The sequence below is a fragment of the Podarcis muralis genome, chromosome 16 (genome assembly GCF_964188315.1).
Source record: "Podarcis muralis chromosome 16, rPodMur119.hap1.1, whole genome shotgun sequence".
In the NCBI taxonomy this organism is placed as follows: Eukaryota; Metazoa; Chordata; class Lepidosauria; order Squamata; family Lacertidae; genus Podarcis; species Podarcis muralis.
This window is the reverse complement of record NC_135670.1, coordinates 16,860,717-16,881,315: the sequence shown is the minus strand read 5'-3', so window position 1 is coordinate 16,881,315 and position 20,599 is coordinate 16,860,717. Positions and strand designations below refer to the sequence as shown.

The window sequence follows — 20,599 nt, the reverse complement described above, 5'->3', positions numbered from 1 at the left end:
AAAAGATGCAGGGCAGCACCCCGTGCCTGAAAGACTTTCTTAGGAAGGGAATCAGACGTAAATAGTAGCGGCAAGGTTTGCTGATGACTCCAAACTGTCTGGGGTGGTTAAAACAAAGAAGGGGTTGCAGAAAGCTCTGAAATGAACTCTTTGAACAGTGGCTGGGTAATAAAATGTTAAAGATGGTTCAAAATAAAGAAATGCAATGCTAATAAGGTCTGAGCAGGCAGTGACTGACCAGCAAAGAGGTGTGGGGTTTGAGGTGGATAACTTTATGAACTTGTTAATCAAGCAGTGGCTGTGAAAAGTGTGAACTCTGTGTTGGAGATCATTAGGAAATGAAACAAACTGCCACTATCATAATGCCCCTATACATTCCATGTATGACCACACTTGGGGGGGGGGGGATTATGTAGCTTTGGGTGATGGGAACTCGAGTCTACCAACATTACAGAGGAACACGAGGCCTCCTTTGAGTGCACACCAGCCTTCATTAATCTGGTGCATCCAGATATTGATGGGACTATTATTCCCGTCAGCCCCACACAGCATAGCATGATGGGAATTGCAGTTCAAGAGTTGTAGAGCAGCTGGTTGACAAAGGCTGCTCTACACTAAATGGCGGGGGCAGCTCTTTCTCAGTCCTGTTTGGGAGAGAACCTGAAGGTTATCTGCACGCATAGCAGGCCCCCTTGTTCTCCTGCCCTCTGCTGCCAAGCAGCTTTAGATGGAACTAAGGTTGGGGAAGTTTGTACCATTTCAAGTGGAGGCTTACTGGACATTCCCTGACTAAGCCAATTTTCTATATGCAGGGAATGCGCAAGGAGCCGTCAGCTGTCAGTCTCTTAGCTGCAATCTGAAGTGATAGAGAAGATTATATGTAGCCCAGTGTGTTCTTCCCATTTCATCAGCCACCAAACACAGCATTTTAAACTCTTGTTCATACCGGGACAGTAGAAGGAAGAGGCTCAACAATGAGTGAGGAAGCAGTTACTTTTACTTAAGCTATTTGGTTTCACATATATAGATACAAAAAAATGGTGCTAAAAACTCAGCTCCACAACTATATACACCCCTCCCCATATTTCAAAGTGGGGAAGGGACATGATGAACACGTTTCCTTCAGGAAGCAATGGACCTAGGCCTTCTGCGGGGACCCCGGCCACTGTACTGCTCCGCAGAATCCTGAGCAAACATTTCTCTCTGATGCAGAAAGCAAAGACCTTTATTTGGTGATGGTGTTTCTGTGGAGGGGGAAGAGAGAGAAAAACCAGTTAGCAAAAGGCCTGGATGCAGCAAGCAAGAGAGACGCCACCTGCCCACTCCTCCAGAGAATGGAGAAGCTCTTAGCTCCTCTCCCCTAGCAGGGAAAATGAAATGGGTGGAAACAGCAGCTACGAAGCCAGAATCCTTCAAGCCTCAGCCACATGCTTCCTCGTACGGATGGCTTAGTGTGCCCAGCACACCATGAGCATTTAGCACTGCCCCACTCTCTGCAGATGTGATCGGCAAACTTTTGTGAGGACTGGCTGCTTGAGAGTGACTTGTGGAGATATTTTCAGGACTTTATCAAGGCAGACAGGCGAGCCAAACAGTCAGCTGCAGAGTCGCCCACAGAGAAGGCTGCCTCCCTTCTCCTTAGCAGGAAGGACCCCCACCTGGCACCCCTCTCTCTCTCACACCAGCCCCAAGACATCCCCTCCCCCTGCAATTCCTTACGCATTCATGCTCTTCCCGCTGCCACTGAGCACGATGTAAGGAGTCTTCTGGGCCTTCTGCTTCTCCTGCAGCAAAGCCACCGTGCCCAGAGGGGTGTCGCTGGAGCTCATCTTTTTCAAGAGCTGGAGGAAGAGGAGACAGATCCAATGAGGACCACTTCCCTCACCATCCCTGTACTCCTGCCCTCTGCATAATTCCTCTCCCTAGTTGATGTCTCACACAGTAATGTAAAGAGGCACATTTCAATGGCTGTTCAAAAGCTACCCCTCCTGAAAGGGGAAATGGGCGCCACACTTCAGCAGGCCCTGAAGAGACCAATCAACTTGGGGAACAGGCAAGTGGGATGGTCTCAGATCCTCCACGCTACTGGAACTGGCCAGTGCCTCCCTCTCCCTTCACTCACCGCCTCCTCGTCTAGTTTCTTCATGCGCCGCTCAGTCTTCATCTTCCCAGAGCCCTTCCCGTGAAAGCGGTGAGAGAGCTGTCGGAACGCCTGGAGCAAGAAGAAGACCGGAAGGTTAAACAGCTTCAGCTGGTTTGGCTGCCGCACCTCAAGCAGACCAAGGCTGAGAACTAGGACCACAGATGCCTATTAGTTGAGACTGAGCCAGCCTTGCCCAACCAGCCCCCCCCCCCGATGTTCTGGACAGCAGCTTCCACTAACCAGCCAACACACACAAAATTCTTTTATCAGGCAGCTGCCCTATTGAGAACCAGTTACTCCCTCCTGGAAGTGAGGAAGCTGCTCCGTTAAAACTGCCTTGCTTGGTATTATTATACCATATGCAAAGTATACCACAATATAAGCCATCTATCATACCAGAAGAGGGCTGATAGCCCTGCCTAGTTGTACCTCTTTGGGTGTGAGTTTGCGCCCAGTCTCATCTACATATTCTATTTTCACATCTGGCTTGTAACCGTCTTTCTCCTTGAAGTCCTGAGTGAAGCCCCGGTATTCTTCACGCCGGCTGTATTTGTCATCAATGGCCCTGTAAGGAGAAGGAGGGAACAGAGCAGCCTTAACCTCACTGGCCCAGCCTGGCAAATACAGAGTCTTCAGCTCTGCTGGTTTAGCCACGTCTAGAAATTTCCTACCCCAGGGATGTCCCACCTCCACCCTTTGAAGCATCTCTGCCTGCCTGATCTGGCACTGGAGAACCAGGAGCTCCTTCCCCCACCCACCAAGCCACTCACATTTTGTCCTCAATGCAGTAGACTGCCGATGGCAGAGACTTATTGGGTGCCTTCACTCTTGCCACCTTCTGTACGGTAGTCTCCAGCAAGCCTGGTGAGGAGGAGGAGAGAGAAAGAAAATGGACTTGCAATATCCTACTCATGCAGCCCTCTTGGAAGAAGAGTGCCAGCGGAGACGAAATGCAGATGGAGCCCCCTCCTCTACACCAAAGGAAGGCTGACCTACACACAGGCCTGCAGGTGGCAGGAAGGCTCTGGCCAACCCCTCACCCTCCACACACACACACACCGGCCTTACCTTTGTTTTGGCAGAGCATAAGAGCAGCCGCCAGGCCCCGGTTCACAATGGGCTCCTCGTCCAAGATGGTGGTGGAGGATGCTGAGAACTGCATAACAAAAAAAAGAAGGGGGGGGGGAATCACGCTCAGTTCACCCCACCTGTACTGACCCACTGGAATTTAGACTCCAGCAGATGCCTTCAGCACATTTGGGTGGGAGATCCCTTGGAATCCCAGTTACAGAAAGGAAATGTATATCTTAGTGGATTATGACCGAAGACACCATGCACTGTTTGCTGTTCTCTCCTTTGAATTTGGAGCCCACAGGGAAATTCCTCTCACCTGATCCTCAGTTGTATCCAGATCAGTAACTTCAGGAAGTAGTCGCTGAACTTCTAAGCTGATGGACAACTGCACATTATACACTTGGTAGCTACATCTGCACTGGCAGCTTAGAAACGTTCTGGCTGTATCAGGAATTATAATGTATTATAAATCTAAACCCCAATGTTTTGTTACCCCTGCAGGATGGTGTACACGGTTACTGCCGGTGGTTCTATGATTTCATATCTAGCTTTTCTTTAAATTCATGAACTGGGTTGGAGATTTTATATTCTATATCTTGTCAAGGCCTCTGGGCTCACTGCCGCTGCTGGCAAGAAGGGGAAGGGGTGCCAGTCCTAAAGTGGCTGCCAAGGAATCTTAGAGCGCCAGCCTGCAACACCCACCCCCACCCCCCACCCACAAAAGGCAAACTCACATCCTGTTGCTGTTTCTCCTCGTCCAGGTTGACAGTGCTCCAGCCGATGTTCTCCTCCCCGTCTGAGTCTGAGCCCCCGTTTGCTGACCTCTCGTCATCTCGCTCAAAATCCTGAGAGGGGATAAAGGGAGAAGGAGGAGGAGACTATGTTACAAGCCAGGGGAAGAACAGCTGCTTGGCATGCAGAAGGGACAAAACCCCAATGGCATCTCTAGGTAGAGCTGGAAGAGAGACCCCTCCCCTAGCAGAAATCCTGAAGAGCTGCTGCTGATCAGTGTGGACAGGACTAGATGGACTCAGTCTAAGGCAACTTCCCATGTTATGATCATTCCTTACACTTTAATTTATTTAATTTCATAAAATGTATATACCGTTTGATTGTTAAAAAAAAACCCTCAAAGCAGTTACAAAGTGAACATAACAATACCTGTAAAAACAGTTAAACAGAGCTATTTAAAACACTGAAATAATAATGAAAACCAGCAATGAACTAAAACCAGGTTAGACCACACTTCCGCATTCACTCCTTTGAGGGTTTCCCTGCCCCTTTTTTTACAATCAAACGGTGCATACATTTTATGGAATAAATGAAAACTATCTCGCAGCAGTGAGTTCCAGAAATTAACGCTGCACTGTGTGAAGAGCCATGGCTACATCGGAGAGCTGCTTCTTGGAACACAATACTGAGAGGAGCGTGCTGGTTAGGAATTCCACTTGGGTCTCTGAACAACTGAACAACCAGGCCAGCATCCCTTAGGGGCTTATTACCATGAGCTCTTCCTGGTCCTCGCGGTTGCCAGCCAGCCCGTAGGTGGGGATCTCGCCCAGTGTGCGGCAGAACTCGGAGGTGGCATTGAAGACTATGGCCCCCTTCCGCTCCAGCTCATCGTCGTCCTCTTGGCTTCGGCTGGTCTCCAGCTTCTTCACTATTTCTATGACCTGAAAAGTTGACAGGCAGGGGAGGGTTAGTAACACTGAAGAAGAGCTAGCTAGGGTCCAAAGACCTCCAGGAGGCTGCCTGGAATATGGAGGAGTACTTAGGGGTCGAGGAAAATGAGATCCATTTGTGGGGACACTGAACACCTTTACGGAATTATGTGACTATGGTGCTGTGGTTAGTGTCGGACCAGGACCTGGGCGACCAGGGATCCACACTTGGCAATAAAGCTCACTGGTTGACCTTGAGCTCAGTCACTGCCTCTCGGCTTACCCTACCTCGCAGGGTTGTTGCGGGGATTACACAAGGCAGGGGAAAAACACATACACCACAACAAGCTCCTTGGGAGAAAATGGTGGCACGTAAAAGCCATAAACAAACAAAATAAATACACTGCTTCTAATCAATCACTAACTGTTTGGCCTGATAGTTATATGCATGCACTGAATCCCAACAACAACAACTTATTACTTGTACCCTACCCATCAGACTGGGTAGCCCCAGCCACTCGGCAGCTTCCAACAGAATGTAAGAGAATACACAATACATCAAACATTAAAAGCTCCCCAATAAAGTAAAATGAGTAAGCTTTGGATGTTCCAGCAGCATTAAGCTCTCTAGCAAAGGGGACGGTGGCAGGACTGAAGTTTCTGAGTTCCAAATACATTCTGTGTTTTTTTTTAATCTATTTTTTGTGTTCTGAAATATTACACACACACACACACACACACACACACACACACACACACACACACGACCTTCAGGAGATGGTCTCAGAAGCTGATGCTATATTTGGTGGCTACCCAGGCCCCATGGCATCCGCATTTCTCCTTGCCCTTGAGGTGCCAAGGAGAACCTCTTGCCGCTTTACAAGGTCAGCCTCTGTGGCACTTGGATCCCCTCCGCTTCCTCACCTTCTCCCCACTGTCCTTCAGCTGCTGGATCTGCCGCAGCTTCCGCCCCTTTTCCAGCTGCTTCTGCAGCTCCAGTTCCGCCTCATCCTCCTCCAGGGCAGCAGGAGAGTCAGGGCCTGCGAGAGCGTCTTCTGCCAGAAAGAGGGGGAGAAAAGGAGGCGAAAAGGTCTTATTTCCACAGTGTTTCCCCACCCTTGCGCTCAGAAAGATCTGCCTCCCAATGGACCATGCCTTTAACCCTCACCCCCAAGTTTCTAGGTTCAGCCTTCCCCCAACCTCGCACCCTCCAAATATTTTGGACTACCAACTCTCCCTTTCATTTTCATTTCACTTTTAATTTGTATGCCACCTTTCCACACTGCTGTTATACACAACACAGTTTACAAGCCTGTTGAAACAAAATGTAAAAAGAAAGACCACACATCCTAGAACAATCCAACCCAATGCAAATAAGCCATAATGGGGGGAAATGATTTTACAATAACCTATCAAATAACGTAGTATTCAATAATCCATTTAGAATACAGGCAACTCCCCGTTTGTGCATGAACCACTAACGCCTGTGCCTTTTTGGCCACCGCAAGGGGGCAGGGCTGGAATGGGGGTGGGGTGGAGCAGGGGCAGAATGAGGCAGGCTGTGCGATGCCACAGACACAGCCCCCACATAAATGGGGAGTAGCCTGCATAATAAGATGGACTTTCAAGGTACAGTATCCGAAAATTATAATTAAACCAAAATTCACTCTCAACAATTGCAACAAATCATTATTAAAGGTAAAGGTAAAGGTACCCCTGCCCGTACGGGCCAGTCTTGACAGACTCTGGGGTTGTGCGCCCATCTCACTCAAGAGGCCGGGGGGCCAGCGCTGTCCGCAGACACTTCCGGGTCACGTGGCCAGCGTGACAAAGCTGCATCTGGCGAGCCAGCGCAGCACACGGAACGCCATTTACCTTCCCGCTGGTAAGCGGTCCCTATTTATCTAATTGCACCCGGGGGTGCTTTCGAACTGCTAGGTTGGCAGGCGCTGGGACCGAGCAGCGGGAGTGCACCCCGCCGCGGGGATTCGAACCGCCGACCTTTCGATCAGCAAGCCCTAGGCGCTGAGGCTTTTACCCACAGCGCCACCCGCGTCCCAAATCATTATTAGACTATAATAAATAAAAATAACAGAAAAGTAACTATACATAAAATACTATATAACAAGATAGTTTATATTACTCCCATCAGCAAAACTGTGTTGGCCAGGGCTAACTATAGCTGCTGGTCCAAAACCTCTGAAGGGAGCAAGGTTAAGGCAGGCTATGCTAGAGCCAGTGTTTCAGTTTATGGGACAGAGGGAATGTGGCCCTCTACCTGAAACAGTTTCTCCATCCCTGTTGTAAATCAACCCAAACACTATTACAATCGTACCTTGGAAGTCAAACGGAATCCATTCCGGAAGTTTGCTCGACTTCCACAACGTTTGGAAACCAAAGCACGGCTTCTGATTGGCTGCAGGAAGCTCTTGCAGCCAATCGAAAGCCGCAGAAGTTCCATTGGAGGATCGGCTTCCAAAAATAGTTTGCAAGCCGGAACACTCACTTCCGGGTTTGTGTTCGGGAGCCAAAACCTTCAAAAACTAAGCTGTTTAAAAACCAAGGTATGACTGTACAGAGGTTTTTTCAATTGTGTAAAAAAACACCACAGGTCTAAAATGAATAAAATAAAACACCGACACCTTCAGCCAATCCTTTATGCACTTTCCTTTGAGAATGCCTCTAACCCCCTCTCCTTCGGCCACCCAATCGTCCCCAAGCAGACTCACCATCCTCACTGCTGATCTCCATTCTCTCCACCCGAATGTCGTCTGACTGGGGCAACTGCTCTGAAGCTCCATTCCTGGCATATTCTGTGTAGCCCTCACCATCCTCCTCCTCCTCTTCTTCCTCCACCATGGCAGTCTTCCTTCTCCTCCCCCGGCCACGAGCCCTAGAGAGCCATTGCAGGGGAGACAGTGAGCACAGGAAGCAGTTCTCTGACCCAGAGGTGATGCGATCACAAGCTGTGGCACCCCGGACCTAGCACGGAGACACTTCTTGGGCAGAGGGGTCCAGGAGGGATAAACCCCCAGCCTGCTCACCAACTGAGGTAACACGTGAGGTGGGAAGCAGCACTCAAGAGCCGCGGAAGACTTCTGCAGTCCCTCCCCTGCTCAGCCAGCCCCATTCTGCCCCTGTTACCTGGAGCCAAAGTCCCTCTCGCTGTCCATGCTGCTCAGTGGCAGGAGATCGTCGGCCTTCACTGGCTTCTCCTTCTTGCGGATCTTCTTCACCCGTCGCTTTGTCTTCTTGAAAGTGACGTTCTATGGCAAGGAGCAAAAGCATCAAAAAGCAAGCCCAGGCCTGTGGGAGAACTGCAGGCCTGCCCTCCTGCACTCATACAAGACTCTCCCACCCCAAAGGCCTTCTGCTACTCAAGGCTATAAAGCGAAGTCCTTGGGCCCAACATGCTTCTGGCATTCCCATCTTGAATTCTGGGCTAAGCTCCCAAGGGGAAAGAGCTCATTTTCCTTAGGAAAGGAGTTTGCCACATGGTGTGGAGGAAGGCAGGCCATTTATATGGAAGTGAGTATTTGATGCAGTTGAATGCAAAGCTTGGAACGTGTGCAGAGGTGGGGTGACCAAGATGATCAAGGGCCTGGAAACAAAGCCTTGTGAGGAATGGTTGAGGGAGCTGGGGATGTTTAGCCTGGAGCAGAGGAGAATGAGAGGAGATAGGATAGCAATCTTCAAATATCTGAAGGCCTTTCGCATGGAACAAGCTTGCTTTCTGTGTCTCTGGCGGAAGGACCCAAACCAACAGATTCGAAGGGGATACTGACTAAACACTAGGAAGAACTTTCTGATGGTAAGAGATGTTTGACAATGCGAATGGACTACCTCCAAAGGCTTTTATGCAGAGGTTGGATGGCCATCTGTCAGGGATTCTTTAGCTGTGATTCCTGCACTGCAGTGGTGAAACTTTGGGTCTCTACAATTCTATGGGCTGGTGTCCAGAAATGGAGGATACATTTGCATTTTCTGACTGAAACAAACCATTCATTCATCCCTTCCCACTGCAAAGGTCAAAGCTAAGGGAAGGAGACTCTGGAGAGGAGACCTCCCCACTCCAAAGGCTTCCTGATGTTCCTCCATTCTTGTGCCCTGCTGCTGACAGCCTGTCGAGACCTCCCTTTCCCCCTCTTGACTTTTCTCACAACAGGAACTTCCCCCCTTGCCTCTAATCTTCCAGGGTCCAGGACACCTGCTCTTTCCTCCAGCCTAAGTTCCTAGGACTAAGAGCTGTGGACAAAAACCCTCAAGGAACCCCCAAGAACCACATGAGGATAGAGGATCCCTGCCTTACCATCTCCTCTGGCGAGAAGTACTCTGAAGCCAGGCGGAGACCCGGCACATCCAGGGTCTGAGCCCGGTTGTGTAGGCTGTCCCGGATCTGTTGCAGCTCCCGCTCCCAAGACCCGTCTGCCATCCCCACCGAGTCCAGCTTGAAGGACTTCTTCTTCTCCCCTTCGATCTCTTCATCGTACTTGGACAGGACACTCTTGTGCTTGTACTGGGGAGAGAGAAAAAAGAAGGGATCAGAGGAGAGGAGGGGGACTCACCAATGTGAGAGGAGCTCCAGGGGCCTGGAACAAGAAGGGGCTGGTGGGCAAAGCCGAGGGACTTGCCAGGAGGCTTAAGAGCAGCAATACTTGAAATCTCCCGAGCCTGCAAGCAAGTCACTTCCAACACTCGAGCCTGACCCCTTCATCCTGATATATGGCTTTGGGCTGTAGATGCTCAGGAGGAAGGAAAAGGCTGCTCTATAAACCACTCATACCTCTCCTTGGGCAACCTGAGCTACTACAGAGGGAGGGAAATATGTATCTGTACCCAAACCTGGTGCCCTCTCTATGCTTTGGGCTTCAAGGTCTCATACAGTTGTGCTGCCTGGGGCTGATGGGAGCTGCAGCCCAAAGCAGCTCCGGGGCAGCTCTATCCACTGCTGCCATGCCACACCTAGTTTTCTATCCCAATGCTCTGTTATGTATATTCTGCCTGGTTCCCTCCCATAAACAACAAAACAAGGAAGCTCCCTTACGAGCACCATGTCGTCCACACTCTCCTCTTCCTCATAGGGCTTGTATTCTGGCTTCTTCTTGCGCAGCTCCACGTTCTTCTTGGCTTTCTCGTTGTCCACTATGTTGACGTTCACCAGCACATCGCCGCCCTCCTCCTCCAAGACTCCTAAAAGGAAGCTGGCAGTCAGCATGAAGTCAGCCACTTCACAACACAACTCTTTCTAATGCTACTAACCAATTGTTGAACCCGAACCCTGTCTCATTGGACGCCGACCTAGACCCTCCCCTTGTACATAAGGACCTGCTCGCCATGCTCTTTACTGCTGCACGTTCAGATATCTCCTCCCATTGGAAAGACCCCAAAGGTCCATCTCTGGCAGGGTGGGCAAGGGGAAAGCGCAGAAGGGTGGAAACGCCTTTTACTTTGAACAGATTGAATATGTAGAATAAATCTCAAATGGACTTCTGCTAGCAAAACAGGGCTTCCCCCTCCCCATGCCCCCTCCCGAAATTGGCTTGGGGGAAGGTCAGGAGAACCCCCCAGAACAGGGTGTGGATGTTGAATTCCCCCCAGTTTCCATGCACCCCAGAGGTTGGGTAGGGGGAGATGGAAATGCTGAAAGAGTGTTTGTGTCCCTGCATGAGAGTGAGAGAGAGTGAGTCTGTATGTGACTGCCTGTGTACAAGTGTGGGAGCAAGAGTTGCAGCCTGCAACCTGGTCACTGGGTGGAAAAGCCAGAGGACAATCCAAGAGTGTTGCAATCTCTGTCCCCCCACCTTTGTCCTTGAGCGTCAGGATGACCGTCTTCCCTTCCTGGAAGGAATCAATGGTGTGCTCTACTGTCAGACCCTTCAAATCCCGTGAGCTGTAGCTCACCTGCAGGGAAGAATATTAAAAGCAGGCATCAGAACAGCTAACGCAATCATCATGTTTCCTACAATTCTATTATTATAACTGAAGATTCTATCCCTTTGATGGGATGCTCTGTTGGGACATGAACCCAACTCATGTCTGTGAGCTTGTGGGATTGCTCTCCTCACCTTCTTATTCTGCCCAAATTCCTCCTCCACGAGGCTGCTGACGCCAAACTCCTGATCCATCTCTTCCAAGAGCTTGGCCTGTTGCAAGACAGGAAAGAATACAAAACATGGAGTACAGTTCTAGACGGGACACACTGAGAGGAAAGGAAGGTGTAGAGGTAGGGAAAGTACATGTCCAGTGGTTTGGGCAAATGGAGGAAAGCAGTTAGCATTAAGCACAGGAGAACTGGCTCCCTCTCCCCACCATGCCAGGAGTGCAGGACACAATGCTGTCTACCAAATTTCCTGAAGGATGGCACGGGCATTGAATGGTACAACAGGCTCCCCGCCCCCACCTCCCAACAAAGTACAGTCAGCTCTCCAGGGTCTCAAAGGGGGCAATACCAACCCTCTTCTCAGCCATATCCTTCTCCAGCTGCAGCTTCCGACTTCTTTCAATCCAGGCAGCGGTGTCATCGAGCCAGGGGTCATCTTCGCCAAGCGACTTGATCTTCCTGAGGGCAGGAAATCAGAAGAACACCCTGCTCAAAGATGATCACCCCAAGGATTCCCCAGTCACCCCAAAGATTTGAATGAGACCCTAAGTTTTCACCAAAGACAGGGTGGAACAGGAGGGCAAGAAGAGGACTCGGAGGAATGTGGCTTTAAGAAAAGATTAAAGGAGAACAATGAGCTAAGTCAGCTAGGGGACTTCACAAACCTAGAACAGAGTGAAAACCCAGCCAACTTTCCTTTAAGTGCTAGGCAGAGACCTTCTTTATTGTTACCAACTGCATTTCTGTATAAAGTATAATCTGCCTGAAAAACAGTCTTCATTTCATAAGCCCCCAAAATGACTTCAGTTCAGTAAGAACCACCAAAGTTAGTAATAAGAAGCCATTGATTATTATTATTATTTTTTAAATGACATGGCAAGTTTGGAGAACTGCAGCCATCAAACAATACCACAGAAGGACTTACTGATTCAAACTGGAATCTGATGAAGAATTTTTCCTGAGGAACCAAAAGCTATCAATCTGCTGCTTGATCTCAGAAAGACTTCTCAGTGAATTTTTTTTTAAACAGGTGGTTCATCATACTCATTTGGGATTTTGTGTGTTTGTAAAATGCTAGTACTGTTGTTTTTATGTATTAGCATTATATAGATACAATTCTTCTAATGTCTCTTTATTTAGTGTGCTTTCTGCTCACTTTACTACAGCTGCACCCACCTGCACAGAGGTGGCTAACTGTTAATTATTTTTGCATTTGTTTTAAAAGCTGTTAGTTAATAAGTTGCCATCAAGTAATTTCCAGTTAAAGCAGGATACAAATATATTAAACAACTAAATAACTCAGAAAAGCAGCTCAAATAATGAAATTGCCAACTACTGGAGTAAGGAGTCAGCCAAGCTGGAAACCTGACCTGCTAGTGGATCAGAGTAGGAGATCCAGGTCAGTGCCTCAAAAGAGATGTCCCTTTCCAAACAAAAGCAGAGCTATCCCTCCCCAGAAAAAACTGAGGGCAGAATAACTAGGTAGGCCAAAATGGTGCCCTCCAAAGGCTGCAGGACTCCAGCTCCCAGCAGCCCTGGCCAATATGGCGAGTGATTAGGATGATGGGAGTTGAAGACACACACACACACACACACACACACACACACACAGTTACATCTTTGATTTAGATGAAGCAGCTGAAAATGGAAATGGTACCCTAGTTTCTGGTTCAGGAGCCTCTTTTCCTTGGCAGCAGCAAGCTTCTCCCTGATCTCCTCTCGCTGCTTCAACACTATTGGGTTGATGACCTCAGCTGCCACAGGGTCCTCCTTGCTGCCAGTTTCTGCAGGGCGGAAAAAAACTGAGGTTATCAAAGGGCCATGGAAGATGGGAAGATGGCTGCCTTAGAAACAGTAGAGCTCCTCAGTCATCTCTTTTTGAAAATAGGTAACTGGACTAGGATGGAGGAAACCTCTTCTTACAAGAGTCCACTGGGTTTGCAACACTACCCAAATTCTGAGCCCCCAGTAGCTAAGGCTTACTCGACCCCGAGATGGTAAATTGCACTTCAGGATGTACTGGCTCTTCAAGGAAGACGAGAACCACCTTAAAATGGAGCTTCCAAGTCACATCCCTTAAGGAGACCATGGTATCAAAAGCACTGGCAGGGCAAACAGGGAAAGACTCCCTTTGTCTGGTTCCAGGTACAGGTCCTCACCCCCACCCCCGGATCTAGGCCCTAGACAGCAACTAAGGAGGCAGAGAAAATCCCCCAAGCACTAGCCCCACAAGCGTTGATCAACCATCTTTTACTTTCACCTTGTTTTATTTCTGAGAAAGGCAGGCCTAGGAACTCGGCTATGAAGGCAGGGGGACAGAGAGAACCTTCAGCACTCCCCACAGCCTCCCCACCCCACCCTATTTGCTCAGCTAATTATTTATTGCATTTCTATCCCACCTTTTTCTTCAAAAAGTTCAATGATGTGTTCATGGTTCTCCCCCTCCTCATCTTATCCCCACAACCACCTTGCGAGGGAGGTTAAGCTTAGAGACGGTGACTGGCCTAAGGTCACCCAGTGAGCTTCATGGCTGAGTGGGGATTTGAGCTCTGGCCTCCCAGGTCCTACTCTGACACACTAACCACTGCACTACACTAGGACCTGTGAGAAGCCTGGGCAACCAACAGAGCCACAGCGTGTAACCAGCAGGCCATGCTTCCTCTTGCTTCAGCAGCCAGCAGCGGGGAGGCAAGAATCCTGGAAGGTGCAGCAGCAGCAGCAGAAGAACACCAAGGGCTATTCTCTGAATGGAGTCTGAGGCCATGAAGCCAAGTGGCACAGAAGCCGGAATCACTCACCCTTTTTGACAGAATTGATCTCCAAAGGCTTCAGCCCAAGTTTAGCCCGAAGCTTGCTGTCAAGAGAAAGGCAGAAATATCAAACCCTGCTCAACAAATCACTACAAGTCACAATGGCTCCATTGCCTAAGCAGCAACTTCCTGCTTCTGAGAGATCACTCTGCCCAGCTCCAAGTTAGCAGCTCTCTTTTTCCCCCGCTTCAATAATTTTTTTTAAAATTTTCTTTACACAATCATTCTTACAGTACATTAGTCAACATATAAACCTTTTTGCTCTGCCGAGCTTGTGACTTCCCTCCTTCCCTTCAGCTGGTATCCCTTATCAAATCCAGTCGTGTATTTTAATCCGAGTTAGCAGCTCTCAAATGCACCAGTTTTAATTAGTCAGCCCCGCACAAGAGCCAGCTGTCAAAAGATCACAGCAGGAGGCATTTTCAAAACTACAGGGATACAGAAAGACATCAGGCTCTGTCGCACTCACTTTGTCTCCTCAATGCTGAGGGAAGCATCTCCCGAGCTAGACTTTGGACCGACAGCTGTTTGGGAATAAAGACAGAGAGAAGCTTGGTTAGTTAAAACGGAAAAAAATATTTACTCCAAGCTATGAGCGTTCTTGCATTTCCCCCACCATGTTTAGATTCCAACCTTCTTCAAAGGCAGTCAGGGTGGGATTTACATGGGGTGGTGGATGAGGAGTTATTGTTTTGTTTGCTATTACGTTATGTCTTTTTGTGTTTCTGTATTTTAAATCACCCTGTGATCCTTGGATGAAGGGTGATTTATAAATATAACTAATTTTGTTGTTGGCATCCATTTGTCTCGAGAGATAATGCTGCACTAGCAGCACCAAGGTAACAACAGCAACAACAACATAGTGACACACTGCTTTGAAGCCCAGGTGGTCAGGACTTCAAAGAACAGTGTGGGGCTGTTTGAAAGCCATTTTGCAAGCAACACTACGTTACCCTTTGAACCTCCCAAGCATGGGGCAGGTTGCAAAAGGGGTTTCACACATCACTGCACTGAGCTTTCACTGTACATGCCTTGTGCTCACAACCAACATAGAATCAAATCCCACCCCCATGAGCTGATGTCCCCTTCCATTCCAGTGATGTCAGCTGACTGACTATTTTTTTAATGGCCTCACAGGTTCTCAATCTCTGCTCCAATGCAGCTGACACTAAAACAACATTTAACATATTTAAGAAAATGAAGCAGAGCTAGTGACTAACAACTGGAGTGGGGGCTTTGAGCAAAATGTCATCTCTATGGTCCTCAAATGTTCCTGCTGCTCTTCTTTATCCAAAAGTATTATTAAATATTGCAATGTACTCTGTGGGACAGACACCCCTGAAAAGCATGGTTAGGATTCCCTGCTTGACTCCTGTCCCCCAGAATTCACTTCAAATGACCCTCTTTCTAAGCCAGCACATGCACGGCTGCAACAGGGCACTCTGACCCTATCCAGACTCACAGTCTGCCTGAATTCAATGTCAGGGGAAACCTCTTAGAGCCATGCAAATGCACACAGGGACACCTAACATGTCATTCTCTTTCCTGATCATTAAGCACAAGAATTCTCATGATATATATATCTACAAGAACACAGAATTGATATAAAATAGCCCTCCCCAACCTGGTGTCCTCCAGACATTTTGGACTACAACTCCCATAAGCCCCGGGCAGCCATAATAAAAGATGACATCAGTTTTAGGCCACAACACAGGAGGCTGCCTTTTGCCAGGTCAGGCCACCGGTCCATCTTGCACTGAACAGCAGGGGCCTTCCAGGGATTCAGACTCGGGGACCCAATTAATACTCAAGGTACATCTCCAATAACTGATAATGTGCCATGTTTTTCTAAGGCCTAAACCCCCACCCCGGCTTTTAAATCAGTTGAGGACTGGGTTATTGCAAAGCAAATACTGTATTGCGTACAGACTTCCAAGGAAGAAGCCATATCAAATCTGCTGCAACACACACAAGGGTTTTGTGACACATTAAAAGATTAACAAGCACATTACCCTTATTAATTTTTGTGGATTGAAATCCACTTCACTAGGTACGTATTGACAGGGAGTGAAGAGCCTTTAATTGTGTGTAACTGGGAAGGGAAGAAGCTCGGGAAGTGATGCTTGGTGATCCAAGCACATTCCTATTTTCTACCAGTGAAGTCTTGGAATCTGTAAGGTGTGGGCTCTGCTGGAACAAAGGAATACAGAAAACTGTATTGCAGCCTTCACCAACCTGGTTGGTTTGGACTACAATACCACCAGGCCAATGGGAGTTGGAGATCCAAACATCTGGAGGGCCCTGGGCTGCTGCATTGGCTCATCTTTCTTCATGCAAAACATATGCTCTACCACAGAGCTAAAGTCTTTCCTCACTGAATTTGGTGGCATTTACTCCCAGATGAGTAGGATGAGTAGGATTCCAACCTTACTCTTCCTCCCCTGTCCCACCCTTTCCCAGGGTGTAAAGCAGTGATAGCCCTCCTGGTGGCATCCAGATGTTATTAGGCTACAGTTCACAGTACATGATCATTGGCCCTGGTGTAAAGGAAACTGGTTCATTTGAATCGCCTTGCTTATTATTTGGCTGCTCAGATATCTATTCCTCCACCCCAGGAACTCAAGAGTGGCATATAAGGTCCCCAAAATGGACCCTTCAACCATCACCTGAGGCCCCTTTTCATTAATCTGCTCGTTGGGAAGTGCGGAGGGTGGCAGCATGAGAACAGGGCCTTTCCAGTGGTGGCTCCCCATTTGTGAAATGCTGGGGGGGGGGCTCGTCTGGTGACATCACTACATATCTTAGGGCACCAGGTGAATACAATCCATATTAACCCAGGCATTTGGCTTTCAATTATCTACAGCGGCTTTGGGTGGGTTGGTGGGTGAGATGTTTCCATCCTGCCTTTTTAAAAACAAGATGCCTCTTTTATATTTTTTTGAGGTTTCGTTTGTTTGGGCTGTGTTTTTTTAATGTATGTGATCCTTCATGTATTTCAAGTCACTTTCAGTTACCTTAGTGCGGGACGGGAAAGAAGCGACCAACACATTTAACAAATAACGACAATAAAAAAAAACCGTTGCCGTTGAGTATCGGGGTGGGCCGGACCCCCCCCCCCCCGCCTTCCCTTTGCCCACTTTGCCCCACCTGAGCTTTGGGCGGCTTCATATCCTTCGTCGCGCTTCTCCCGCTTGATCCGCCTCCCCGCCTCGCCTTCCTGGCTCCCGCTAGCGGCAGCACGGCTTCCCCGGGAAGAGGAGGAGGAGGCGGTAGCGGTGGCCGCCTCATCCCCGCCGGTCCGCCGGCTGCTCCGCTCGCCCCGGCTCCGGCTCCGCTTGCTCCGCCGCTCGCTCCCGTTGTTGTTGCTGCCGCCGCTGCTCCGATGCTTGTGCTTCTTGTGCTCGCGGTGGCGGGACGACGACGAGGTCCCGGTGCCACCGGTGCCGGAGGCAGGAGGCGGAGGTTCTTCGGAGGTCTCGCCCCGCTCCCGGTGCCGCTTCGACGAACCCATGGACGCGGCTGGACGCTGAGAAAATGGCGTCTCTGCGAGCCAGAGGCTCAGGTGAGTGGCACTTCCTGGTTACCGGCGCTCCACTTCCGGGTTAAACGCGGTGCTTCCGGGCCGACGTGAATAGGCACCCGGCGCTGGCTTTGGGCGAGAGCAGAGAGTTCCGGAGATGGGTCAAGAAGGCTTGTTTAGTCGGGTGCCAAGGTGTGGGTTCATTTGCTGTTAACAGCAGCGTTCTAAAAATCATTATTTGTTGATATCCCTATTCTCAAACCTTTATTGTGTACAAGATTCCAATAGGGTTCAATAAAAGAAAAATCCTGCATCTAACACTTCTGTAACACAGCATTCACGAATCCTCATTGCGTGTTGCAGAAACCTGTCTACTATCTCCATCTTAATTTTTTGTTGATATGTGGCCTGAAAACTCCGGAAAAGGCAACTGTTTTAAATCAAACTGCAAGGGGCTTTTAAAATCTTAACAAGGGGAAGGGGGATCCTAGCATAATTTGTATAACTGCTACTTGTTTGCGTGTTTAACATAATATCCTCCATAATCTTTTCTCCACATTTAAAATGGGAGGCTGCAATTAAGCTTTTGACATTTTGACCACATTTGTTTCTTCGTTGGTTTTTTTTTTTTAAATCTGAGCTGCTCAACAAAAACCAGTCCTAAACTGTCCTACACACTGTGTATCAGAGCATGACTGCTAATGGAATTGGCAGGACTTCTGAGTTTATGATTGCCTTTCCCAGCTGCACTCCTGTGCATGCTTTACTGAGACATTGTAGGATGTATTTGTGAGTTAACATACTTAACAGCTATTCTGCAAGTGGCTTCAGCTAAGAATACAAATAAATGCAGTTAATCTTTCAATAATCACCAGAATAGTGTCTGTCTCTTGTGTCAGCCTTTCTTTACTTGAGAAAGCAAAATTTCTGTTTCAGATTATCACTCCTTTCTTTTATCATTTTTAGAGGGTGAATAGTGCTTGATTCCTTATTTTAGAAACTTAAAATGCAATAATGGGGTTGGGACCCACCCCGATACCAGCATATTTTGATGGAAGTTCATACCATAAGCATTTCAAATGTAAGGGCTGTTGCTCATAGTTGGAACCTTTTGTATGCAAAGCAGATGCTCCAAATTCAATCCCTGACATCTGCATACCCTCCAACATTTCTCCAATGAAAACAGGTGTGTCCCATTCCATAATGATAATTTTACTATTTATACCTGACACATCTTACTGGGTTGCCCCAGCCACTCTTAGCAGCTTCCAACATATATAAAAACATAATAAAACATTAGACATTAACAAAAACTTCCCTATACAAGATTGCCTTCAGATGGCTTGGGGTCAGACAACACCATAGCCTCTTACATTTCTCCAGTAAAAATGGGACATCCTGAGAAAAAGGGGGACATTCCAGGATCAAATCAGAAACCGAGACAGCTTCTCTAAAAATAGGGACACTTGGAGGATCTGCATCTGTAGGGAATCTCTGAAACCTTGGAGTGCTGCTGCCAGTCAGTGAATACTGAGCTAAGTCTGACTCCATACAAGGCAGTTTCTCATGTTGCTAAGCCATTTTCATGTTTAAGATGATGGGTCACTTAAGTACAACCAATAGCATATTATCTATTTTTTCCTTTACAGCTGTTGTTTCTAGTGAATATGATATACTGTAATTAAAGAACACAATCTCCAGTAGTGTTGCCCTTTCAATTTAGCTGCCTGTCTTTCTCTAAGTTCCTTGTGATCTTTAGAAAATTTAACTATATGTTTGGTTTGCAATGACAAGGCTTATTCATAAGTAGGGACGGCTGAGAAAGTTACCGTAATCCTTTTTAAAAAAAAAAAAATCAGCATTTCCCTGTAACCTCACAGATGGTTTTGGACTTCTGCTTAGAATCTTAAGGATCGTCAAATTTATGAAAAAAAACTTCACTACAGCTTGTCACTGCCATAGGAAAATTTGGACACAGGTATTAATAGCAATTGTCTGTGTTCTCTTACCTGTGGCCACACATACAGCTCTAGGATATTTCCAAGTGTCAAATTGATATAGAGTTGCCTCCCCAATACATGCCTGCTGTCACATTTTCTGGCATTTATCATTTTTTGCCCCTTGGCGTTGCCTTGTCAAATTTTAAAGGATAAATTGCTAGTATATCTTTAACATTAAGCAACAAATCTTCTTAGCTCTGTAAGTTGCTGCAGAGTAAATTGATACAGCAGGCAGAAAATACTCTCCACCAATGTGTAATAGTAGAGGAGGTGGAACTAACAAATTGCTAAGTATTTTTAAGCTGGTGCTTCCTATCCCTGGAATGCTTGCCTCAGTGGCAGGCACCATCGTTAACAGTTTTCAGACACCAGGTAAAGACTTGTGTCTTCCAGGCGTTTTACTGGTTATGCTTTATTTTTCTGCTCTATGGATGAGAGGCACTTTAGTCACTTATTAACATAATATCCTGAAAATATAAGAATAACAACCGTTTTAAGTTGTTTTGGACTGTTTTTAATATTACGTTTTAATTGTTATAACCTGTCCTGGGTCCTTAGTGTGAAAGGCGAGTAATTAATAATACTGTAATAGTAACGAAACATAGTGCTACAAGCACCATCTGTTTTCATCTGTGAAATGTTGGGAGTGTTAAGTTTTCCCTGAGGGCTCACTTCTTTTTTAAACAAACCGACTTTCGAGCATCCTGTGGTGCATTTATTTGCACTCTGTACCAGCTCAGAGGCACTCTGTTCACCATTCTTTATCCTAGGACCAAAAGGAAATCGGGGCTGGCGCTGAATTCTTCTCCTTCCCTCCCCACCCCCACCACGGACACATTTTTTTATTATTTTCCGCTTTGTCTTTAAACCGTCCTCCATTTAAACATCCACTTTCCCACCCCTCTTGGATTTAATCGTTCTTCTTTTTCCTCTCCGCCCGTTTCCACACCCGATTTTGCTTCGAACGCCCATTATTTCTATTAGCAGTGAAGCCATCCTAGTCGCCCTTAACAGACATGGCCGCCCCACGCTCTTTTTACCATTATTATTTGAAAGCGTTACTATCCATCACAAAAGATGGCGCGGGCAGCTTCACTCCGTCCCCTTTCGCCCGTAACAAATATGGTTGCCTTTAGGTTATTATCCATCACGAAAGATGGCGGCGGCAGCTTCGCCGCCTCCCACCCCAACCGGGAGGAAGTAGGTCGCTAGGTCGGGTGATGCCCGGATGTGGGCAGCCCTGCTTCGGCAGGAGGGAGGCGCCGGTTGCCCGGATGTTCCTCTCGTTCCA

The 20,599-nt window shown here is 47.8% G+C and overlaps 1 protein-coding gene across 1 annotated transcript; it reads right to left on the bottom strand.

Annotated features, from left to right (window-relative positions):
- Positions 1 to 979: 979 nt before the first annotated feature.
- SART1 (spliceosome associated factor 1, recruiter of U4/U6.U5 tri-snRNP) lies at positions 980 to 17,358 on the bottom strand. The gene is made up of 20 exons (XM_028709629.2): positions 16,936 to 17,358; positions 14,258 to 14,312; positions 13,777 to 13,832; positions 12,636 to 12,762; positions 11,332 to 11,437; positions 10,944 to 11,021; positions 10,680 to 10,779; positions 9,923 to 10,068; positions 9,188 to 9,394; positions 8,023 to 8,144; positions 7,608 to 7,771; positions 5,803 to 5,933; positions 4,720 to 4,890; positions 3,952 to 4,062; positions 3,212 to 3,299; positions 2,914 to 3,004; positions 2,573 to 2,708; positions 2,123 to 2,212; positions 1,720 to 1,841; positions 980 to 1,244 (listed from the first exon to the last, which is right to left on the bottom strand). The coding sequence occupies exons 1-20, from the start codon at positions 17,297 to 17,299 to the stop codon at positions 1,226 to 1,228; spliced, it is 2,484 nt and encodes an 827-aa protein (XP_028565462.2). The 5' UTR covers positions 17,300 to 17,358; the 3' UTR covers positions 980 to 1,225.
- Positions 17,359 to 20,599: the final 3,241 nt, after the last annotated feature.

What these genes read in the sequence shown, in the direction of transcription:
- SART1 (XM_028709629.2), bottom strand. Translation starts at nt 17,299, where the DNA reads ATGGGTTCGTCGAAGCGGCACCGGGAGCGGGGCGAGACCTCCGAAGAA. An exon ending in CTCAGCATTGAGGAGACAAA is followed by an intron (nt 13,833 to 14,257) that starts GTGAGTGCGACA and finishes TTCTCTTGACAG; the next exon opens with CAAGCTTCGGGCTAAACTTG. An exon ending in ACTTCTCGCCAGAGGAGATG is followed by an intron (nt 8,145 to 9,187) that starts GTAAGGCAGGGA and finishes TCCTTGCCATAG; the next exon opens with AACGTCACTTTCAAGAAGAC.